Consider the following 23,614-nt stretch of genomic DNA (forward strand, 5'->3'; position numbering starts at 1 on the left):
CCAGTCTTTCACAGACGAGTCTGTATATAGACAAACAATCACACTAACATTCTAAATTATTCAATTCTAAATTGTCTGTAGAAGTGAATGTGAGTGTGATTGTATATGTAGCCCTGTGATAGACTGGTGACCTGTCCAGGGTGCCCCCTGTCTTCACCCTAAGTCAGCTGGTATAGACTCCAGCCTTCCATGACCCTGATAAGGATTAAGCAGTGTGTAGATAATGGATGGATGGATATTTCCTATGTGTCCAGATTTTAGGGACATCCTGTACTCTTATCTATCAAACTCTGCAGCATGTTCTGACCCTAAAATGTTATTTGACACAAACCACTGAAGACAATATTACCGTACACTCTTTTTTATGTACTGTGGACATAAATGCTTTTAGATAACTCCATTGCTATGTCGCTTGTATTACTCCTCTCATCTCCTGAATGGGTGTATTCACAACTCTGCCATGTGCATCTGCCATGTTTGCATTTGAGCAACTAATTCACTGCTAGTGTCCCAGTCAGCTCTGATAAACCTTTACATGAGCACATACAGTATGAGCACCAGCTAATAGTGTCAAATGCTGGCAGATTCAGAACACTCCCTGAGTGTTTTTTGAGCAACACTTAAAACATTTTCATTTTAATTATAATGGTCAGAAAGGTGGTATTTCTGTTTTGTTTCTTATTGAGGTTATAGTGGGTGGTTGTGGTGAACTGGACCGTATTATGTTCACATACACTAGAATTCAAAACTTTGGGGTCACGTACAAATGTCGTTATTTTTGAAAGAAAAGCATTTTTTTTTCAATGAAGATAACATTAAATGAATCAGAAATACAGTCTAGACATTGTTAATGTGGTAAATGACTATTCTAGCTGGAAACGGATGATTTTTAATGGAATATCTCCATAGAGGTACAGAGGAACATTTCCAGCAACCATCACTCCTGTGTTCTAATGCTACATTGTGTTAGCTAATGGTATTGAAAGGCTAATTGATGATTAGAAAACCCTTGTGCAATTATGTTAGCCCTTGAATAAATGTGTGAGTTTTCATGGAAAACATGAAGCTGCCTGTGTGACACCAAACTTTTGAAAGGTAGTGTACATGAAGGTGGAGGAAGGGTTGTCATGTTTCTGATGGTGATAAATTTATAGCAGACTTGTATGAGGTGCTGCTGATGACTGCTAAATTCTGTTTCAGTTCTCCCCACACTCTCTTTACTGTCTTTGTCAAGCTTTTCAGCTGCTTTCTCTTTATTTGTCCTCTTCTCTTTGCCTCTGGCTGATTCTCTTGCTGATTTCTCATCACTTCCTCAACACTTTTGTGAGGTTAAGTCGACATAAAATGTGTGCTCTGTGAATGTAGACATTACTGGGATAGTTTATAGACTTTATCTTCACACTGTGTTTTAGCATTCACCACTATTGGTATACTGGCAATACATTAGAAGTTAATTAGCTGTAAAACATGATGTAACAGACTGATTTGCCGCTACAGCTCGGCTAACGTTAGACATAGTTGTATACCTGAAGTAAGTCTGTTTCCAGCTTGCTCATTTAGTGTGAAACTTAATTCTTAACTAATAATAGTTGGACCAAATAATCTGAACTCGGGGTTCATTTACTATCCTTTTCAAGTGCATCTCATTTTGATGGAGAATTTCAGTTTGTGGAATCTGACTTAAGATGTATGACTTTTGATCTGTGCTACATGCATCTCTCATAGGCTCACTTACAATCTGATAACTGAGAAACTCTCCCTAAAAATGAACTTTTTCAATGCAACTAACTTGTTAATAACAACTTTTTTTCTGCTGTATGTGCTGCTTTCTTCTCTTCTGTGCTGTGTGAACTGTAGGGTAGTGACACGGAGCTTTACAAGACTATAGAGTTTATATCAACTCTGCTGGAGCAGGTGAGAATGGACTCATTTTGGTCTAAGAGGGAGACTAAATGGAACCAAAATTGATGTTGGTTGTAGATTAGGACGCTGCTGTGCTTCATTTGCTGTGTTTCTTTCCTCGTCACTTTTATATTTTTCATGCATGCAATTTATTTTGTATGTTTATTTTTAAGTGTACTGTTTTTGTAAACTGTTCAAAAAATTTGGGGTCACCCAAACAATTTCATGTTTTATGTGAAAACTCACACTTCCATCCATGTGCTAACATAATTGCACAAGGGTTTTCTAATCATCAATTAGCCTTTCAACACCATTAGCTAACACAATGTAGCATTAGAACACAGCAGTGATGGTTGCAGCTGTTTCCAGCTAGAATAGTCATTTACTACATTAACTATGTCTAGACTGTATTTCTGATTCATTTAATGTTATCTTCATTGAAAAAAAACTGATTTTCTTTCAAAAATAAGGACATTTGTAAGTGACCCAAACTTTTGAATGGTAGTGTATGCCACCTTATCAAATATTAGGGAATCATTACCCACTGAATTTATTCTAGAGTCTAGAATCCTTACTGCTGCTAATCCATAAAACTAAGTGTCATTAATCAGAGTTTTACCTCAGAGCACTACCAGCAGACTATGTTTTAAGAATCAAGCTGTGGATAAACTCCAATAGAAAGCTTTGAACCCTGCATACATGGTTAAAAAAGCAACATTTCAGTCATGCATAGTGAGGCATCAAACGACCACAGTGGGAATGCAGTTGAGTGTACAAAGTAGACTTCCTCACTTTTATCATTTAAAAGTGGTTACTCTGTCTGACACGGAAATGTCAGGAGCTATAAAACCCCCCATGTGTGTTTGTGCTGTAGAGATACTCGGCGGTGTCTCTGCGCAGCATCACCACTGAGGTGCTGAAGGTGCTGAACGCCACTGAGGAGCTGCTGCAGGGAGTGGAGGGAGGAGACAACGGCCGACTGTCCGCCAGCTCGCTGCCCCCCGACACCAACCCCAGCAAACTGGACCAACAGTTCTCCAGACTGGAGGAAAACGTGAGCCTAGTTCACTGTTATTTACTGTACTTCTAGCTGATGCTTGCTGCTAGTTTTCAGTGTTCAGGAGAGTACTGCTCCCCAGTTCTACATTGTAAGACAGGGGTGTCAAACATACGGCCCGTGGGCCAAAAGCGGACCGCCAGAGGGTCCGGTTTGGCCTGTAGAATGCAGGTAGTAATTTCAGCTCTAGAGCAGTGGGTGGTAGTTGGGTATCTGGGTCAATAATGAAACTGATGTGTATATGAGGGTTATTGTGGTCCAACAACAAATTTTAGCTCCAGACCTCCCGAGAGGTTCCAGCTTGATGTTGAGCTCTTAAATTCATTCATTATGAAGTTATGAAATATTAAAGGTTTTTGATTTTTATACATTTCCTAATTCATATTTTTATTCTGGGGATTATAAATTGAAACACTTACAGTGCTCTGTCCTGCACTGTGTTGATGCCTTCAGTCCACAGGCTAAAGAAGAGGCTCACAGCAGAACTGGGTATGACAATTTTAAAGGTGAAACTGAAGTTATAAACTGCAACAGGAGATTTCCCTGGGTCAGTAAAGCTTAAAATGTCTTATATACTACCACTGAAAGTTTGGGGTCACTTAGAAATTGTTCATGTGATAAATGACTATTCCAGCTGGAAACAGCTGATTTTTAATGGGATATCTGCATAGGGGTACAGAGGAACATTTCCAGCAACCATCACTCCTGTGTTCTAATGCTACATTGTGTTTGCTAATGGTATTGAAAGGCTAATTCACGAGAAGAAAACTCTTGTGCAGTTATGTTAGCAGATCAAAAAAGTGTGAGTTTTCATGGAAAACGTGAAATTGTCTAGGTGACCCCAAACTTTTGAACAGTAGTGTATGTAACTTTAGTATAACTGCAAATAATCCAGTTTTTCAGAGTAATCAAATGTTGTGTTGAACTGGTTTGCTGCAGGTGTACGTGGCGGCTGGTTCAGTGTACAGTCTAGAGGCGGAACTCAGCGACCTGGAGGAATGTGCCCGGGGAATCTGCAGTTCCACATCCGATATGGAACTGTCCTTCCTGGAGGAGCAGGTGGCAGCCGCAGCTGCCAAAGTTCAACAATCTGAGCTGCAGGTGCGTTGGAGCTGGATACACAACAGAGTTTAGATTTAAAAGTGGCATATAAAGGAAGATTTGGAAGGGCAGATAGATGTAAGGACTATACTGATGTTGAAAAAAAACACAAGTTTCAAACTTTGACCTTAGTCTGAATGACTTGTCACACAACTGGCTTTAACTGGTTTGGGACAGGGACTTGGTGGTTAGCACGGTGCCTTGCTGCTAAAAGATCCCTGGTTTGCATCCCAGCCTTCCCAGGATCTTTCTGCATGGAGTTTGCATGTTCTCCCTGTGCATGCGTGGGTTTTCTCCGGCTACTCCTGCTTCCTCCCACAATCCAAATATACGCTGAGGTTAACTGGTGATTGTAAGTTGTCAGTAGGTGTGAATGTGAGTGTGATTGTTTGTCTCTATATGTAGATCTATGATAGACTGGTGACCTGTCCAAGGGTGTCCCCTGTCTTCATTCTGAGTCAGCTGGGATAGGCTCCAGCCCCTCCCTAATGGATTTTAAGTGTTGTACAAATGAAGGATGGTTGGGGAGGGGTTAAAGTGTAACAGTGACATTTGGAAGCACATCAGGGGATTTAGCTTCCTGTTGGTTCAAAAGCACCATACTTGACACATTTGTGTTTCTGGCATAGATATCCGACATCTCAGCAAGAATAGCGGCTTTAAGGAGTGCAGGCCTCAATGTGGACGCACAGTCACGCTTCACGAAGACGAAAACTCTTCCAGTTATGGTACAGTACCTGCTTACATTCGTTCAGTGTAGTTGAAGTATCACAAGAGGATGTCAAACTTTGTACAAGAATAAAACATGTCTGCTTTTCATTTCTCTTCTTCCAGCCCGTTACTCTGGACTCCTCAAAACAGATAAGAAGGCGGCTACCTGCACCACCAGTGAAAGGTAAGAAAGTCGATATCGGTTCTGCATTGACTGTATATCGTCTATAATAATTGTCTGACTATTCAGGGTCGGCAGATGATATTTTTCAGGGTTGAAACGGTTTAGTAATCAATGAGAAAGACAACTGATATTTGACTGCTAGTTAAGCCAGACAGCAAACAGTATTTTCAAGGATGTAATGATTACATTAGAAAGTGAAAGGTTTTGACAGACCCGAGTATATTTACTTTTGCTGGATGGTTAGTGTGAAAATACTACATTATCATAACTTCCTAGTTTAGGATTTCAATTTTGGAATTTACTTGGTAGTCTTTAGTGACCCCTTGCAAATTACTGCATTGTTCTCATATGGTGTCTTGAGTATTGGATGTTGGTGAACTGAATTAGTATTTTTGATATTTCGTCTGGTCGTAGCTGTAAAAGCACAGGAGAGATAAAACCCCTAATTCTGCTGGAGTCTTTTTTTGACAAGGTTTTCCAGATTTGTTCAGCTAAAATATCTGCTGTGAAAAGTGCTTACAAATATCAGTGTGTATGCTAGTGCTATTTTACTTTTAGTAGCGTGTTTTGGATTGCAAATTAACCAGTGTTTCTCTTCATTTTGTTTCATATTATTTCAGAAGACAAGGAAACCTGAGCCAGAACCTTCTTCAGTACCTCCAGCACAGCAGTGCCTTGACCCCCGTCACTCTGCAGCCGGCAGATCAGTCTTAAACTATCCATTCACACACCTTTGCCTTAATATAGTTTTCAACTAAACATGCCTCAAATAATCTGGGACACTATCACTGTATGTATATTTGAAGTTGTATGCCCCAGATAATGCAGGAAATTGTTGTTTCTTGTGTCGTCCCGTCAGAAAAGTATTGTAGATTAAAGTGGTGAAATAAGTGCAGTACACACACCAGTGTACAATAAAATCCAATGTTTTAATTAGAATATGTTTATAGACTTCACTTTTAACACTGCTGTTCATTTTAAAGACATATTTTGTTTTTTTTTGCAGTGGGGTTGTGTGAGGTACTTACCCAGACAGTGAGTGTTTTACCTTCGGTACAGCTAGGTACTACCTCTTTTTGAAGCAGCAGAGAAATGCTCTGAATGGGATCAGCAGCAAAATATATTTATACCACAGCCCTTTCCTTTGGCATTACATTTTATTAACTCGAGAACTGCTGTATTCCTACGCTTAGGCACACCAGTGCAATGCATTGTATTACACTGCTGAAACTGTGAGTGACACGGCTGATCCACAGTGAAGGATACAAGAGGCGGCATTGATTCATTTATGTGTGGAAATGTGGAAGTTCTAATAAGATGCAAACTGTGAAAATATTCCAAACATATGAGCAATATTCGAATCTCAAAAATAATATTTGGATACCACTGTAACCACCGACTATTCGGATATTGGTGTCCAGCCCTTGTCGTAGCTTCCTTCCATTCTCTCTCAAACAGTCTGCCCCTGTCCAAACACTGCTGTCCTCAGAGGAGTGTCCACTCTCATTTAGATGCAGAAGCACTGCTGAGTGTTTTCCTGAGGAGCTGGCTTTCCTGTGTTGTGCTGTGCTTTTAGAGCTATTGTTTCGTCTCCCGCTTTACATAGGCCTGTGCTCATTGCTTTGGACTGCATATAGAACACTGCTCAGCCTATGTTTGGGTGTTTTCCCCTTAGGGTGAGCCAGTTTGTGTCTGAGAGCAAATCCTGTGTTTGGAATGCACCAAGATGTTAAGAGAAAATCCTGAGGAATGAAAATGTTGTTGTGCCTTTTCCATTTGATGTTTTTTTCTGAGTCTCTCAGCTGATTTAATGAAGACCCAGTTGGGACAACCACAGGGTGGCAGCTTCTGATTTCCCTCTGTCCTGGTAGGGACATTCTCAGCCCGGCGCTGTAAGGTTCTGATACCACCCAGCTTATGTTCTGGTGGGTGGTGGGAGTCAAATGGCAGCTTTTCTTCTGTGTGTAGGTTCTGGGTCTTCATTGAGTCAGCTAAGAGACCTGAAAAAAAACACCAAATAGAGAAGAAACAGGCAGAACAACATTGTCAGCCTGTATATAGCTGGTGTGTCCGAGAAACTTGAAAGGATTTTTTCAAAACATCATCCCAGTGCAGATAAAACACCTCAACATGAGCTGAGCAACAGTGTATACACAGTCCAATACAGCGAGCATTTCACAGGCCTACATAAGGGGAGAGACCAAACAACAGGTCTAACAGCACATATGGCACAACACAGGAGAGCAACGTCCTCAGAACAAGACTCAGCAGTCTACCTGCATCTAAAGGATAAGGGACACTCCTTCGAGCACAGCAACATTTGCATTCTAGACAGATGGTTTCTGAGAGGAGTGAAGGAAGGAATCTATGCTAAACTAGAATAACCTTCCGAACCTCTACATTTTTGGGGGGGCTGACGTGAATTTTAGCTATGACCAATTCTTTAGTTTCGGCTGATACATTTGGTCGTCCAGAACGGGCTTTGTCCATGACACTGCCCGTTTCTTTCAACTTTTTAACCATCTTTGCCATCGTGGAAAAGCCTCCTTGGATGATATGCATTAAATTCATCTGCTATCTTTCAATATGTCAATCAATATTTATTTTTGTCACTGTCCAATATGGTCAGCCACTATAGGTTGCCACAGATTGTAGAGTTACAAAAGGTAGGCCTTCCTCCTGGTTAACACACAGATAATTATAATCCAACAGAATGTACACGACCAGTCGAATGTTTGGACACACCTTCTCATTCAATTCTTTTTATTTATTTGTATTATTTTCTACATTGTAGATTAATACTGAAGATTACCACTTTTTTTGTTTACATAATTCCATATGTATGCTTTTATAGTTTGGATGTCTTTAGTATTAATCTACAATGTATTAAATAATTAAATAAAAACCATTAAATGAGGAGGTGTGTCCAAACTTCTGATTGGTAATGTATATTACTCTGAAATGAACCATTTTGCACAAGGAATACTTATACTTTTTAATCAAATACTTTTACTCGTAACACCATATTTCTATCCAGTGCAATTGCTACTTTTGCTGAAGTACAAGATCTGAGTACTTCCACTACTGACTGAAAGCAAGAGACTACTGAGGCATTGAGATGACTGTTGAAATGGACCAATCAGAGAGGAGGGGTTATTAACCGCTGTCCTTGCCTCCAAAGTCTCAAAAGTTTACTAGACATGTGAGCGAGTATTGAGCAGCTGTGGGCGTGTATAGTCAGTTGAGCTCTTTCTTGTCACAGCCTCATGCTTGCAGGACTACATCTGTGCATGCGGCGCTAAAATGCTCAAATGCATGGATGGTTTTCTGTTCGCGAATACTGTGCCTGGTTTTCATGTATACAGGTTTAGAGACGAATTCAATGGCATAAAATGGAAGGCAATAATCAACACCTGCAACTCGGACCACTCAGAGAGAGCGAGGAAGTTTCTTGCATAAGATGCGTAATGTCTTCAAGTCCAGCTAACTTTTTCTGAAGCACTGACAATATACAAAAACATGACCGTGGCCAAGTACCTCATACAACCACACTTTAACCCTCCTGTTGTCTTCATTTATGGGCACCAAAAATATTGTTTCAAAAATCCAAAAATTCAGCAAAAAAAAAAAATCCTCAAATTTCAGAAAATTTGCAAAACCTTCAGGAAAAAATTCCAATAATTCATTAAAAGCTTACCTGAAAAAGCTTTATTTAAAATTTGGCAAGACAATTCTTGTAAATATTTTCAAACAAAAAAAAGATTAAAAATCTCTAAAAAAAAAGTCAGAAAAATATCTTAAAGTGATTATATATCAGTAAAACTTCATGTATCCTTTTAAAGAACATTCAGAAAAAAATCAACCAAAATCCAGCGAAATTCGCTGGATTTTGGTTGATTTTTTTCTGAATGTTCTTCAATAGACATTTTTTTCTTTATTCCACCCAAAAAAAAATTAAAAATTTCCCAAAAATGTGGTCATCAGTACCCTAGCCGCGCTAGACCCATGCTCTGAAGACGCAAGGGTCTAGGCACGCTCGACAGGGAGGGAGGCGGGCTAAAAGGTTGTCTATCAACTCACTCTGCAGCAATTGGGTAGGTATACAACCAATCAGCGCAACGAATAGGCTGACGTAGTTCCTAGGGCGCGGGAAATCAGAGGATACGGTAGTTCGGTGAAGCCTTATTTATACAGTCAATGGGTGAAGCTCAAGTATATTTCAGACATGTTAACAGAAAGATTATTCAGAGTCGGTGCTAATGGGGCTCAACGACTGTTGTCGTTTTTGTTGTTGACCCTGGCAGAGAATTAAATTTGTTGCCGTGGTTTGTCTAGCGCGGCTAGGCTAGTTGTTTCCGGTTGTTTCTATCAGAATCGTCGTGCCTCTGTCGTCACTTAGTTACGCCCGCCTTCTGACTCTACACTTCATGGTGATTGGTCCGGCCAGTTTTAGGAGCATCCAACCTCGAGCCTTATGGAGGGTAACTAGACCCACCCTGGCAGAGAATTAAATTCGTTGCCGTGGGTTGTCTAGCGCGGCTAGGCTAGGTCATCAGAAGTTTCACTGTGAAATTTTAATTTTTTTCCCCCCTACATTTTCAAAGTTTAAAACAGGTCAATTTGACCCGCAGGACAACACGAGGGTTAAAGAAAAGAAACTATTCCTTTAAGTCGTTAAAAAAAACAGATAGTGTACAATAAGTCAAAAGACAGAAACTATCAGCAGTAGATGCAGTTACTGGATGAAACCTGTGATTTACATTGTTTGTACCAGATATCCAATATACACATGACATACATGGGAACATCTATAGCATGATAGAAAAATGTTGTGATACTATATCATGTACAAAATTAATATAAAATAAAAGTAATTATGGATAATGTATAACTGTACTTTTCCAAGGTTGTGTATGTTGTAGTGTACATATTTGTACAGCAAAGCAATCAGTAAATGTCTTCTGCCTTTATTATAATTACACAGAAAATAAAGAAAACTCTACATTAAAAAACACTTGCTGCAGTGTGAGAATACTTTATATTTTGGCATCAACAGGTCTGAAAACACTGTGCACCCTGTTTGCCTCTGAGATGGAGGTGGGTGTACTGGTGAGGAATTTAGTCTGTATTTTTGAGATGAGGAAATGACACCCAAATATGACATTCCACTTTGTGAAGAAAATGTGGGAAGGACAGCACTGGAAAATAAAGGCCGTCTTCGAGAGAAATGGTTTCAAAACATTCACCAGTGCCATCTCTCGCTGTCTGTGATGCAGCTGTAAACACGAGCATATGACCTGAGCAAAGTACAAAACACTAGTATTTTTGTTCTTTATGCATTGAAACAGTTGTACGGCTCACCAAAAAAAGCAAACAGGTTCTGACGTTACAATTTCCACACTGAGGTTTTTGTGTCTTTCAATGCTCCAATTGTGTCTTTAAAGTGAACTTGTGCAAGATCTAAATAAGAAAAGACTCTTAGCATTCAAGGAAGGAATGCAAACTCATATTGAGAACCAGCTCTGTCCCAAAGCTTCATGAATACGTAGCATTGGTCAGGAGCTGTCTGAGCCGAGGAAACGCTCCCTCTGATCAGGAACTATGAAACCTTCCTTCTGTTCGCTTTCTCTTCTGTCAGAGATGACAAAAGACTGTTTGGGGTCGATGACCACCGAACCTTCTTTGTCCTGACCTGGAGTCTCCACCTCAGTGTACGAAGGCCGACCAGAGCCCCGTCTGAACTTCATGATTGGCCACCGGGTTGGGCGTCGCTGTGGGGAGTTAAACAGAAATGAATTCACAAGCAGGACTGTTCACAGAAAAATTTATATCAAATGAAGACATCTAATTTTGTTTTTCTGAGTTGTGTTGAGGAAAATTTTGTTTTCTGACACTCAAAGATCAATCATCCATCCATTCATCATCTATACACCGCTTTATCTTCATTAGGGTCATGGGGAGCTGGAGTCTATCTCAGCTGACTTGGAGTGAATTCAGACAGATCACCAGTAAGATCATACTCTGTGGTCCCTCACCATATCACAGTTTACTTTTTGCACTCTCACTGTATCGTGGATTACGGTATTGCCGATTTTTTTGCTATATTGCGGGATTTTGTGGTGTATAGGTATTTTTATAGATGCATTATTGTGGTGAGCTGCATTGAAGAATGAGACTGGAAAAAAGATATCTGCCTTTTTTGCACTCTGCAACTGGCAGATGCTTTTAATTTGACAGACACAGAGAGCAGCACCTTAAAATAATGTGGCAGAAAGTCATCAAACACACATTTCACACTTAACCAAACTAACTAGGCTCACTAAATCGCTAAAACACAAAAACTAACTGTAACACTATCATAAACCACAAAAATGACACTTAAACCCCCAACACCCCAAACACCTGTGGTGCATTGCAGCACAACAGTTCAGTCATAGCAACTGGATCTGTGATTGCTACATTATTTTAATTATTTTTACGGTAAGATAAGCATTTTTTAGCCTAAAAAATTTAAAACAATATAAAAAATATTTTAAAATGATAACTAAAACATATTAAAAGAACATTTAATCTAAATGAAATGCGTAGCGTACAGCGCTGGGCTCTGATTGGCTCAGCGAGCGTAGCATCAGTCTCCATCAGTTTGCTCCGTGTGCAGCAGCATTCAGCATCTGGCCTTGTCCATTTCACATCTGATCACTGTGTTGTTCTGCACATGGTCTAAATATGGTCGCTACTTCGCAGATTTTCGTCTATCGCGAGTTGGTCTGGAACGTAACCCCACGATAGACAAGGGACTCATTTCATAGTACCCTGCTGGGGCTCAATCAAAGCAGCAGTTCAGGTAGACTCACCTCCATGAAGAAAAGACTGGCGCTGGAGGTGGGGTAGTTGTACATGTAGATGGACATTAAGATGGCTGCTGCCATGACGAGCATCACCACAACAATGCCGGCCAGGAGACCAGTCTGCAGCTCCTCATCACTCTCCCCTACGTCTTTGTCTCCTGCTGTACAAAGATTACAGTGAGACTGACATTATCATCAAGTTTGTTACAGGAAAATCATTTAAGGGATGCTGGAATCATATAAGAACTTTACTCAGTGGATTTACTCATTTCAGATGTAAATATAAATTAGACTGTGTGCCCATGAATGACTTACGTATATCATTGATGTGCAAAGCAATCCCAGTGTCATCTGGAAAAGAAAAACAATGATATGATACGCTACTTGAAGCATGTCACATTAAAATTACTTTTTGCAAAATGCATTTTCAAAAATGTGACCATGTTCAATTTCAGTGTAATATGAAAGCTTTGCTTTGAAAATCATTATATACAGCACCCTCTATAATTATTGGCGCCCCTGGTTAAGATGTGTTCTTTAGCTTCTAATAAATTCAGTTTTTTTCTAAATACTATAGGACCACAATGAAAATTCAAGTGCATTTATTCAGTTGGGGGGGGGATAAATAACACATTAAGAAATAATTCTTTTACATCAAATCATGTGTGCCTCAATTATTAGCAACTCTGATATTAAGACTTTGTACAACCCCCTTCTGCCAACAAAACAGCACCTAATCTTCTCCTGTAATACATTTTTCTACAATTTTCGGCGTGACAGTATGCTTCTGCAATAAAAATTGAGTTTATGTTAAGGCTTTCAACACATCTTAACCAGGGGTGCCAATAATTATGATAATTATGGAGGGGGCTGTAGATGTAATGTTAAGTTTTAACTCAAAAACTATGTAAAATGCCATTAAGCTAGAACATACAGAAAACCCCAAAATGTTCTTGTTTTTGGGGGGAATTTATTTTTATTGTAATGGGATTTTTTTTTTTTAAAGAAAGAGTACTGTTACTTACAAAGTTGAACTGTGCTTTTGTTTGGATTGGGCATTGTATTCCTTTCAGCTTTCAACAGTAGCCAGTGCAGCCAAAAATAACAGCCTTACCATATTCTTTCCCAACCAGAGTGATGCTCATACATCAGGTCATCCTTCAGTAGCTGAGGACACTATGCAGTATTTAACATAGCGCTGTATGCGCCCAGCTATGAGCTAACAGCAGGCTGGGAAATAGCTGACCACTTGACCCTTACTTAATGCTGTCAGACCTTTCAGAGTACACCGGGCATGGATACTGTGCAACAACAACAAACATTAATTCATGAGGTTGTAACGATGCCTGTCCTGAGCTGTGATCCGTACTAACTCACTTAGCAACAAACGATTCAATTCAGCGCTGCCATCAAACAAGGGGATTTTATACAAAGGGAGTTGTAGAGCTGTCTTAGAAGTAAATAGGCCCATATCTGCAAATACTAGAATTTAAAATCACAAAACATACATATTCTAAATATATACACACCATTCAGGGTTTTTATATGTGTAAAGTATCTGAGTTTACCGTGTTCAGATTTGCTGGTTGGAGGCTGTGGACTCGGTATTCTTCTTTTGCTGTTGTTGCTGTGTGTCGAGGGGTTGCTGACAGTGATGGTCTTGCTGAGGGGTGTGGAGGTCATGTCAGAGGTCCTCTGCTGCTCTGAGGTCGCTGTACCAGGAGTGGTTGTGTGCATCGGGTGCTGTGAGGTGTTGTTGGTGACTCCTGTTGTCCGCAGACATCGAGAATCCCGTCTCTGACAAACAAAAAAAATCAGCAAACTCTTCTGTTTAGGTGACCAGAATACAGCTAAGTTCTAACTCTGTTATGATTTCTGTAGTCTACTGCAATGCAAACAATAAGGAAAACCTCCTCTGGGCAGCCGTGGTCAACCCAATCCTGTCGGTTATGATCAAAGCCACTGGAGCATCTGAGAAAGGAAGGAAATATTGTAATTGTTAAAGCTTCATCTCTACAACATATTGTATGCAAAGTGCTGAAAGTTTCTACAAACCATAGCAGCTGATAATATTTTTTTAAATAAAATGAAACTGATCAGAAAGAAGGTGTGGATAACATTGACAACATACTGTAAATACAGTATTTTACTTCAACAAAATAACACAGCCAGTAGTAAACCTTTTAGTCTCAAGGCTGACTGTACAAGCTATAAAATACATTACGCATTAAAAATTAGAGATGTCCTAAAACGATCTCAAAGATTGGAATCAGGGCCAATCAAGGCATTTTTTTAACTGCTTATCATCACAAACCTAAACCCCATACTTTGTTTAAGTGCACTCTCACAAAGGTGTTATAAAGGGAGAGGCCAATTGTGGCAAGATGCTGGGGATGCAAATTCTGAATAACCCAAATAAATGCAGCATTATTAATCAATAAATAATTAACCAATAACATAAAGTGAGTACAACGGACATTTGTCTGTGCTGATATCAATGTTTTTGTCATGGGCGGGCGGGGGGGGGGGGGGGGGGGGGGGGGGTTGAACCCAGTGTGCAGGCAACAAAAACAGACAGACTGAGATAGAAACCAAGATTTATTTAACAGAAACTAACCACAGACTGAACTAAGTCAGCAGCAACAGCAGGGACTGGTGGGGCGAGCCAGGCTTTACTTGCCACTGATTGCTGATCAGCTCCAGCTGCAGAGGGACCGCAGCTGGAGCAAATGCTCTGATGAGTAGCACAGCTAGAGGCGCAGCACAGAGGGGGGTGGAGCCAAGAGACAGGCAGGGGACAGGAGAGAGAGCAGAAAGAGAAAGAGAGAGAGAGAGTGAGAGAGAGAGAGAGAAAGAGAGAGAGAGAGCGAGAGAGAGCGAGGAGAAGAGAAGAAAGAAGAGGACAGGCAGGGGACCACGGCTGGACTATGACAGTTTTAGTCATCAGACAAATGAATTAAGCCACAAAGGCACTTCTGTGAGATATACCAGTAGAATGTAGAGATGCTCTCCTAGTCCCAGCTTGCCTCAAAAAACACACAAGCTGATCTGAGGAGATTAAGCGTCACCAAAGTCTGTCATTGTGGCCTGTTGCGAGCTAAATCCTCACAATGCCCCCACATTACTGTGTCAAAATGAACCTATATTTAAAAGTAAGATCAGGGTTTTTCCTGCGCAAAGGAATTTTCAATGCCCCCCCCATGATTTTTTTTATTTCATTGTTTACAAAACCATCTCCATTAGAATTTTGCAAAATTAATTCTCACACAAAGGGAAAGATTTCCAAACAGGACACACAAATTATTAATACTGCAGCTGCAGTCAGCCAAGACACTCTGTTAATGTTTAAATCATAAAGATGTAACCGTTTGTAAAGATTTTCTATTATCATATTTTCAGGAATGTGCAGCCTTCTCTGTGGTATGCTTTCACTGAGGGATTTTCCAGTTTACCTTTGTAGCCTACTGCACCAACTGCAGTTAAAGCCAATCTGAGAAGTGACACATGGGCCACAGCTGGAGAACTGCAGACATGCTGAGAATAAAGAAAACAGTGAAGGTTGAGGAGGACAAAACAGCTTTTCCTTCTGCAAATAAAACTGGAATGCATTTTTACTGAGTGCCCTGCAGTGCAGAGCGAGCTTACAACTGCTACCGTCAACAGTTTTCTACTATAAAGCTTTCCTCTTTTTGTATTCATATTTAAATGGCTTACTGGGGAGGGGGAGCATCTCCACTGCTGTAGAACTGGAGATTTTCGATTTGAGGATGTCGACTTTGTGATACTCATAGATGGTTCTCCGACGAACATCTAAAGAACGTCAGAAAATGTATGATGTTGTCAAATACACACTGGTGGAAAGTGAAGTGCTAAAAATGCAGTGAAGTTTTTCAGAACAAATCTGCCCACTCACTGGGAATCTGCTCTATCTCATGAAGCACCACAAAAGCATCTGACAAGCCCACTTTGACGGGATGATTCTCAGAGCTGATGTTGCTGATGCTGATAGGAATCTATGAAATGCAAAATGTTCAATGAGTAACCCTATTTCTCATGAAAAGCAAAACATGAAGAGGAAAAGGAAGCTCACCTCTCTGTAGGCAAAGACAATCCGCCCATCGCTGAGCAGAACTGCCTGAAACGTGAAAGTTCCCAGACTGATGTTGTCCTGGAGATGAACGTGGTCCCACTGAACCACCAATGCAGTGCCTAAATGGGGGACATGGACATTCAGAACGTTGAAAAGTTTGGGGTCATCCAGAGATTTTCATATTTCCCATGAAAAGTCACACTTTTATTCATGTGCTAACATAACTACACAAAGGTTTTCTAATCATCAGTTAGCCTTGCAACACCATTAGCTAACACAATGTAGCATTAGAACACAGGAGTGGTGGTTGCTGGAAATGTTCCTCTGTACCCCTATGGAGATATTCCATTAAATGTTATCTTCATTGAAAAAAATGATTTTCTTTCAAAGATAAGAGCATTTCTAAGTGATCCCAAACCTTTGAACGGTTGTGTATTTAGTAAAAGAAAAAAAATCAAGCATTTAACTAACACAATTCAACAATTATTAATAGCACTGCAAACTTATTTCAATGAGAAAAAGAGTGAACCTCTCCTACCGTTATCACAGTAAAACACAGTCGAGTTTTTGGACATGCTGGGGTCAAAATTCGCCATCAGTGGAGCGATATACTGAGTGGCTGTGAGCATCCGATGGATTATATCTCCAGTGTAAATGAAACCTGGCAGAGGATGACATGCACAGATTGCCATCAGCAATTTGTAATGCGGGGACAAATTGTATGATATATTTCCATCAGTCACTGCATCAGCACTGCGAGTTCCTGTTCAACATTTTTTGCACAGAGAATGTTCATATTACGTGACAAAATTTAACCGATGTGGCTGTATGTCAGCACAGCAACCAATACTTTAGGTCTACTTTGTCCAAACACACACGTTATAAAAGAAAAAAATGTAAACACTTATACAGAAAGATGCTATATAAGTGCAGATCATCTAAATTATGTTTCATGATTGATGCTTTTTCATATTGTGAACTCATTGACAGATAATTTTCTGCATGTTTCTCCACTTTAAATCTCTTCACATTTAAATTTCAATTGAAATAACAGTCTCAACTTTTCACATTTTCCTCAACATTAGGATCAAACTACATCACTTCCTTTTGGGAAATGTCTCAGAAAAATAGCAAAAATGAAGGTGATGGGAGCGTTCTCTTCTAGGATGATACTGCCCCCATCCATAGGGCACTTATGGGTAACTCAGCGATTTTTCACCAACATGTTACACAACGCTCTCCACCACTGTCATCAAAACATGAAATGAGGGAATGTCTTTTGGAAGAAAGGTGTTTATCCCTCCAGTAGAATTCTTGGAGAGTCAATGCTGTACATGTTGACCCAATGATGATATTTTATGTTGTTTATTTCCTTTCATATGGTACCCATCGGTAGCGCAACATCTCAAAATATCTCTGAACAGTCACTGAGCCTCATAACACCTGAGGTCGCACCTTGTAAAGAAAAAAACCCACTGTGAGGTTCAGTCACTCACCTCCAGTTGCAACTGTGATTTCTTTGAGTAAATGGCCATAGAAAGGAAAGTCAAAGGAAAGATTCACTCTCTGTAAACAGAAACATAAAGCGCAACATCAACTGTACCATAAAAGATGGTCAGCAACATGAAAAACACTTATTTATCGAGATTCTTTTCTTATATCAGTATTAACTGAATGTGGAACAGTTTGCTGCGTGCAGAGAAAGAAAACTTAAACAATATACAAATAGGCACTTCATTATATAGGGAAATCAGAACCTTTTTATTCACAAATGTCCATGTAAATCTGTAAGATGAATGTCTATGTTAGTCATTAAATTTTCATAAAACACTGACTGTCCTATTTATTCAGACAGGCTGATTTCTTACCTCTGCTTGTCTGTGTGTGTTGGACAGAAAGCCATGGACCTTCCACTCGTTCTCCTCCATGTCGGCAATGTTCACCCACAGCTCTTTAGCAGCTGTGTCTCCGGCACCATAGATTTTAGAAGTGTAGTAGACATGATCAGTGTCCTACAACACCACATAAGACTATTACATCCTCATGTTTGCTTCTTCTCCATTTGTACGTCCTTAACAGTGCATGCAGTTTTGGAACAAATTATATATTTTCTCATCTGAATAAGCTATAAAAATAAATTTGCTTTATATAATCAGCCAAATGTCATTACTTGAGCATTCACTCAAGCTATAAAGTAACACATGAAACAGACATTTCACAAGTTAAAAAAACAAAACACCTTATTTAAAAAGAATTTCCTTCTCTTAGAAAATCCGGTTTTTGCTTTTGACTTTAACCCCTACGTTAATTCATCTGAGAAAACTCTACTAACTGTAGAACAACCTCACCACAATCTGTGTAGAGTTATCGTGTCCTTCCTCCATCAGCAGGTCAGGCTCCGACTCCTCAGGCTGGTGCCGGTCTCTGTAGTGGCCCCTCTTATCTGCAGCCCAGCCAGGGGCCCCAGACCTGGGCCCAGATGTCCACCTCCGCTCTCTGGGCTGGTGTTTCTCTGTGACTCCATACGACTGCATGTTAGCATGGTGAACGCCTAAGGAATCAAAGATGAGGGAGAAAAGTTGACGTTGTGATCACATTCACTGCCTTAATGTGTCTTTTGAACCACTGAAGAGGACATTAAGATATTAACAAAACTATCAAGGCGCCACGGATGTGTGCTGATGCGTGTGACAGATTTTATAATTAAAGGTAAAAAGAAAAACAAATGTGTATGAACGCAACCTCTGTTGTGTCTGAAACTTGACAAAACTACTCAAAGCAGAGAACAAATTAATACAAGATTAGACTACTTCACGAGTATTTTGTTTTAAATATATAATTAACAATAAAAAGGGCAAAACAAACAAGCCTCCATTTATTTAGCCAACATTTTCTTAAACATCCTAAATAGCGCATTAACTACATACTTAATTTGTCACATACAGAAGGAATTATCAGAAGGACAAATATAAGGCAACCCAAGACAATCCTGTTGAACTGAAACAAGTGTAAATGCAATATTTTCATATTTTGGGGGAATTTTTATAAGTTCAAGTACCACTTAACAAGCAGCCACAACACACAGCATTATTGCTATGAGTATTTCACTCCATAAACATGATGTCGCTTAATACACCAGTCCTGGTGTATTAAGTTATAGTGTTTGTTTTGTGCTTAAACATTTTTAGAAACATTGTGGTTTAATTTACGCTCACACTGACGCTGTGTTTTATTTTGTTACACTCAAAGGCACTTTCAGTATTTAGTCTACTCTGATTCATAGAAAAGGGATGAAAAAATTCAGGGATGAAACAGTTCACCTTAAAACTAAACATCATAGCCTTAATTAAGGTGTATCTAAATGCACAGCTGTTGGATTAGAGTGCACCAGATTTGCTGAGGGTATCTACAAAGCTGGTGACTGACCTGCAATAAAGATCTTGAGAGAGGCACACCACATACATAATACGTCAGTGTGAAGGAATATTAATTGAGCTAAGTTAAAGCTCCTTTTTCGGGGCTGCACAGTGGAATGGTGGTTAGCACTTCCGCCTTGCAGCTTCCTGGGACCTTTCTGCATGGAGTTTGCATGTTCTCCCTGTGAAAGCATGGGTTTTCTCTGGGTAATCTGGCTTCCTCCCACAGTCCAAAAACATACCTAGGTTAACTGACAATTCTACATCGTCCGTAGGTGTGAATGTAAGTATGATTATTTTTCTGTTTGTGTAGCCTAGTGATAGACTGGTGACCTGCTTAGAGTGTCCCCTGCCTTCACCCTCGGTCAGCTGGGATAGACTCCAGCGCTACCACGACCTTAATGAGGATTAAGCGGTGTATAGATGATGGAGGGAAAGCCTCCTATTGGGGGAAGATAGATGTGGAGAATATCTGAACTGTCAACAAATCAGTTCCTACATCTTTGTCTCAAATGCAACTGCAGGTAAACAGTCAGCGGGTGCCATGTGGCAAACATGCATGGTCCCTCTTCTCCTCCAGTGACAACAGTGAGTCCAGCTCTTCTCTTCGCAGTGGAGGGTGAAAACATGCTTCACATTCTTCACACCAGCAGCTCCAGGACCAGGCATGTGAGGCCGGGCAGCTGTGGGTGTTGTGTCTATATATCTGTCACATGGTGGGCTGTGGGGGCTGCAGAGGCCTCATAAACCTCCATCTGTGTGTATGCGTGTCTGATGTAATCTGTAGTTGTAGATATGTAGGTTTACTGGTGACACAGCTGAGAAACTCCAAATATCAGGAGATCCTGCTCTGTAAGTTTAGTTCAAAGGCAACATAGTTCACTGATTCTTTTTCACTTAAATTAAACCAGATATTGGCAAAAAGAGTGGTTCTGTCGCAGAAACCTGCAGCAACCAATCACAGAAGGACTACATCTCTAATTAGTCTCCACCAATGGCCTCAAAGTAAAAATTCGCCACCTGGTGGCTGGATCACATAAACACAGAAAATAGCTCCTGAAAAACACCAGGTTTGAATTTGTGATTTAACACAACAGTGTGTTATATACACTACAGTTCAAAAGTTTGGGGTCACTTACAAATGTCCTTATTTTTTTAAGAAAATGAGTTTTGTTTCAATTATATAACTTTAAATGAATCAAAAATCCAGTCCAGACATTGTTAATGTGCGAAATAACTATTCTAGCTGGAAACGGATGATTATGAATGGAATATCTCTATAGGGGTACAGAGGAACATTTCCAGCAACCATCACTCCTGTGTTCTAATGCTACATTGTGTTAGGTAAAGGTGTTGAAAGGCTAATTGATGATTAGAAAACGCTTGTGCAATTATTTTAGCACATGAATAAAAATGGGCGCTTTCATGGAAACCGTGAAATTGCCTGGATGACCCCAAACTTTGGACCGGTGATGTATACATTAAAGAAACATGAGGAACAGGTATTATTTTTGCTACACAATGCGCAGTGCTATATGCTATTTGTACCTAGTCTGTGCAAACTGGCTCACTTCTGATTAAATATGATTTAACTTACCATGAGCAGGTGTTAGCTTCATGAAGCTTATGTGAAACTGGACAGCAATGACCAGACTAGTAACGACCTCAACCATATTTTTCGTCGCCTCCAACTTCAGCTACAGAGCGCAAAGAAAGTCGGCAATTGGCGCAATGAGAGTTTGCGTCGCTGACTTCGTATTCTTCAACGTCTGTTTGTCAAGTTACAAAATAATGAAAAACAAAAAACAAACAGAAAAATAAAAAAAGACGTAGCTGACTCACAGTGAACTATTGCTGTAGCCTTATGTGAAATCTCTCGCTATATTATTGTCCATGTTGAACTTTCAGATTATCCGCAAACCATCTGTGCGTCACTTCAACCTCCGGCACTGAACCGCTGCTGCTCTGATGAGTCTGGAGCTGTGGACATGTTGCATTCAGGTGCCGTCGTAATTTTCTGAATTACGCAGACATTCTCTTTCGTATACTTGTCATTTGACTACATTTTATATTTATGAATTGAAAACAAATCGCTAAAATAAAAGTGTAAAAATCATACCTACATGCACTAAGAAAAGCTGTGAAAACATAACTATGTCAATCCCCCTGCCATATTTATTTACACAAGTTGCATGCTAAAGTTCTATTATTATTATTTTATCAGTTGCAATTGTCTCAATACCACAAAAAAATGAATTAAATGTTCAGGTTTATAAACCTAAAGACAGATTTAAAGAAAAACTATGATGTTTAAATAATGTCTCCATACACTCCACTTGCAGAGATTAGGACTATTGCAACAGTTAATCAATAGTAATAGTCAGTAATAGTCAGTTTCTAAAGTGCACTACAGTTGTCAATAATGACATTAATCACTAACTATTTTGATAAATCATTAGCTGATATGAGTAATTTCTGGGGGTGAAAAAGGTTTTACTGTCATGGGAAGGACAAAAGTAGGCATTTGCTCATCTTGCACTTTGGAAAACACTGACATTTTTCATCATTTCTTTACAATTTAGAAACCCAACAAATAACCAGTTAATCCCAAAAAATATTGACAGATTAACTAACAAAGAAAACCAATTGCTTGTCGCGGCCCTATTTTGAAGAGAATTTGTGGGGTAAAAAATGTTTTCTCACAATTTCACGTAAAGATTTTGAAAAATGTGTACATGAGATGTTGCAATAAAAAAAATCTTTTCAAAGCTGTACTACTGCCAGTGGTGGAATGCAAACACATTAACTTGTATGTGTGAGGTATGTGCACTCCTCAAACACTTAATTTTCTTAACTATTTGTTGATTTTTAATATTTTATATCTGCTCCATTACATTTCAGAGAGAAATACTGTTGTCATTACTACACTACATTAATCTGATAACTTTAGTTACTTGTTCTTTGCAAATTTGCTTAAGACAAAATCGGGGTAAAATTGAAGTTACCACATGGCATACAAAGTAATTAAAATTGAAGTTGCAAATTCTAAGCGAGGCACCCAATACTACATCAATGATTCTAAATTATTAATGTCTGTGCTTTAAATGCATTGTGATGCTAACCATGTGGTATTACTGCTTTCTCTGGAGTAATTTTCAACCTGAATGTGCAGTAAAGTTGTAAAACTACCGGGAACACATGAGTAATTCTAACTTTGCCCACTAGATGAAGATTAGTTGTGGCTAAAGAAACTATAACCAAAGCAAACTACATAATTACATTGTCATATCCTGCTAGAAGAGGGAAACATAATGCTGAATTATTTCTACAACAGTATCAATTGATACTCTGCCACAGAACACAGCGTAGTTATGTGACCATGGGCCTACATTTGTCTGTTTATCTGTGCGTGACATTACTCAGATTTGGATGAAATTTTCAGGGAAGTCAGAAATGACACAAGGACCAAGTGATCAGGTTTTGGCAGTGATGAGGCTTATAGTCTGGATCCACAGATGTGTCGTGTTTTGATTTAATGCGTTGTTCATTTAGGACAGGAGCAGAGTAGTTCCCACTCATTTGTAGAAGACTAGTTTGAACCTTGTCCGGTGACTGATGGCATCAGAAAAAGGAAAGGTGCATTCTAGATATCTTCGCTTAATTCAAGAGGGGATGGCTGGACGGACTAATGCATGTAAGTGTCTCTGGCTCTGACATACTCTATCAGTCAAAAGTTTGGACATACCTTTTCATTCATTATTTTTTAAATGATTTCTTACAGTGCAGATTATTACTGGAGACATCAAAACTATAAAAGTATACATATAGAATCATGTTGTAAACAAAAAAGTGTTCATCTTCAGCATTAATATACAATGTAGAAAATAATACAAATAAATAAAAAAAGCATTGAATGAGAAGGTGTGCCCAAACTTTTGACTGGCAGTGTATTAGATCCATCACTTAGTCATCATACTATTTAAGAAGTCCTATTTAATGCAAGTCCTCATCAATCACACCACTTTAATTTCACAGCTAATCAAAGGATGGTAAAGCTTTAACTACTAACCTTGCAGAACTAAAACTGTTCACTGCAATCTAACTATACTCAGAGCAGAATCCGCTTTATGTCAGGAAAAATGTCTAAATCCTGAAGTGCCAATCTATCCAAAGTAAATGGTGAAAGGTCTTCCAGCTTAATTTGTGATAAATCACCATCTTCGAACATTTGTAGCACAGCCAGGACTGAAAACAGTTACCTACACCAATTCCTTAGCATCATTTGTTCCCAAAGACATTGAATTC

The 23,614-nt window shown here is 39.4% G+C and overlaps 2 protein-coding genes across 5 annotated transcripts in view; one reads left to right on the forward strand and one right to left on the reverse strand.

Moving 5' to 3' along the window:
• The window catches only part of LOC110952008 (rab effector MyRIP-like), a 166,155-nt gene extending 156,186 nt beyond the window's left edge, over positions 1–9,969 (forward strand). For 2 of the 4 annotated variants that reach the window (XM_051953919.1, XM_051953921.1), the window contains exons 12-17: positions 1,858–1,914; positions 2,777–2,956; positions 3,899–4,060; positions 4,690–4,788; positions 4,895–4,955; positions 5,576–9,969. In XM_051953919.1, coding sequence (XP_051809879.1) covers positions 1,858–1,914; positions 2,777–2,956; positions 3,899–4,060; positions 4,690–4,788; positions 4,895–4,955; positions 5,576–5,592 — 576 coding nt within the window. In that variant the 3' untranslated portion in view covers positions 5,593–9,969. The remainder of the gene's footprint in view (positions 1–1,857; positions 1,915–2,776; positions 2,957–3,898; positions 4,061–4,689; positions 4,789–4,894; positions 4,956–5,575) is intronic. The other 2 variants (XM_051953920.1, XM_022195314.2) reach the window with 2 other exon arrangements.
• Positions 9,907–23,488, reverse strand: plxdc2a (plexin domain containing 2a). Its single transcript, XM_051953922.1, has 14 exons — positions 20,907–23,488; positions 18,242–18,444; positions 17,762–17,905; positions 17,390–17,459; positions 16,432–16,554; positions 15,894–16,012; positions 15,717–15,816; positions 15,518–15,613; positions 15,256–15,337; positions 13,714–13,774; positions 13,372–13,600; positions 12,119–12,154; positions 11,810–11,964; positions 9,907–10,726 (listed from the first exon to the last, which is right to left on the reverse strand). The coding sequence occupies exons 1-14, from the start codon at positions 20,980–20,982 to the stop codon at positions 10,511–10,513; spliced, it is 1,710 nt and encodes a 569-aa protein (XP_051809882.1). The 5' UTR covers positions 20,983–23,488; the 3' UTR covers positions 9,907–10,510.
• Between the last annotated feature and the right edge of the window lie 126 nt (positions 23,489–23,614).

The sequence above is a fragment of the Acanthochromis polyacanthus genome, chromosome 9 (assembly GCF_021347895.1).
Source record: "Acanthochromis polyacanthus isolate Apoly-LR-REF ecotype Palm Island chromosome 9, KAUST_Apoly_ChrSc, whole genome shotgun sequence".
NCBI lineage: Eukaryota > Metazoa > Chordata > Actinopteri > Pomacentridae > Acanthochromis > Acanthochromis polyacanthus.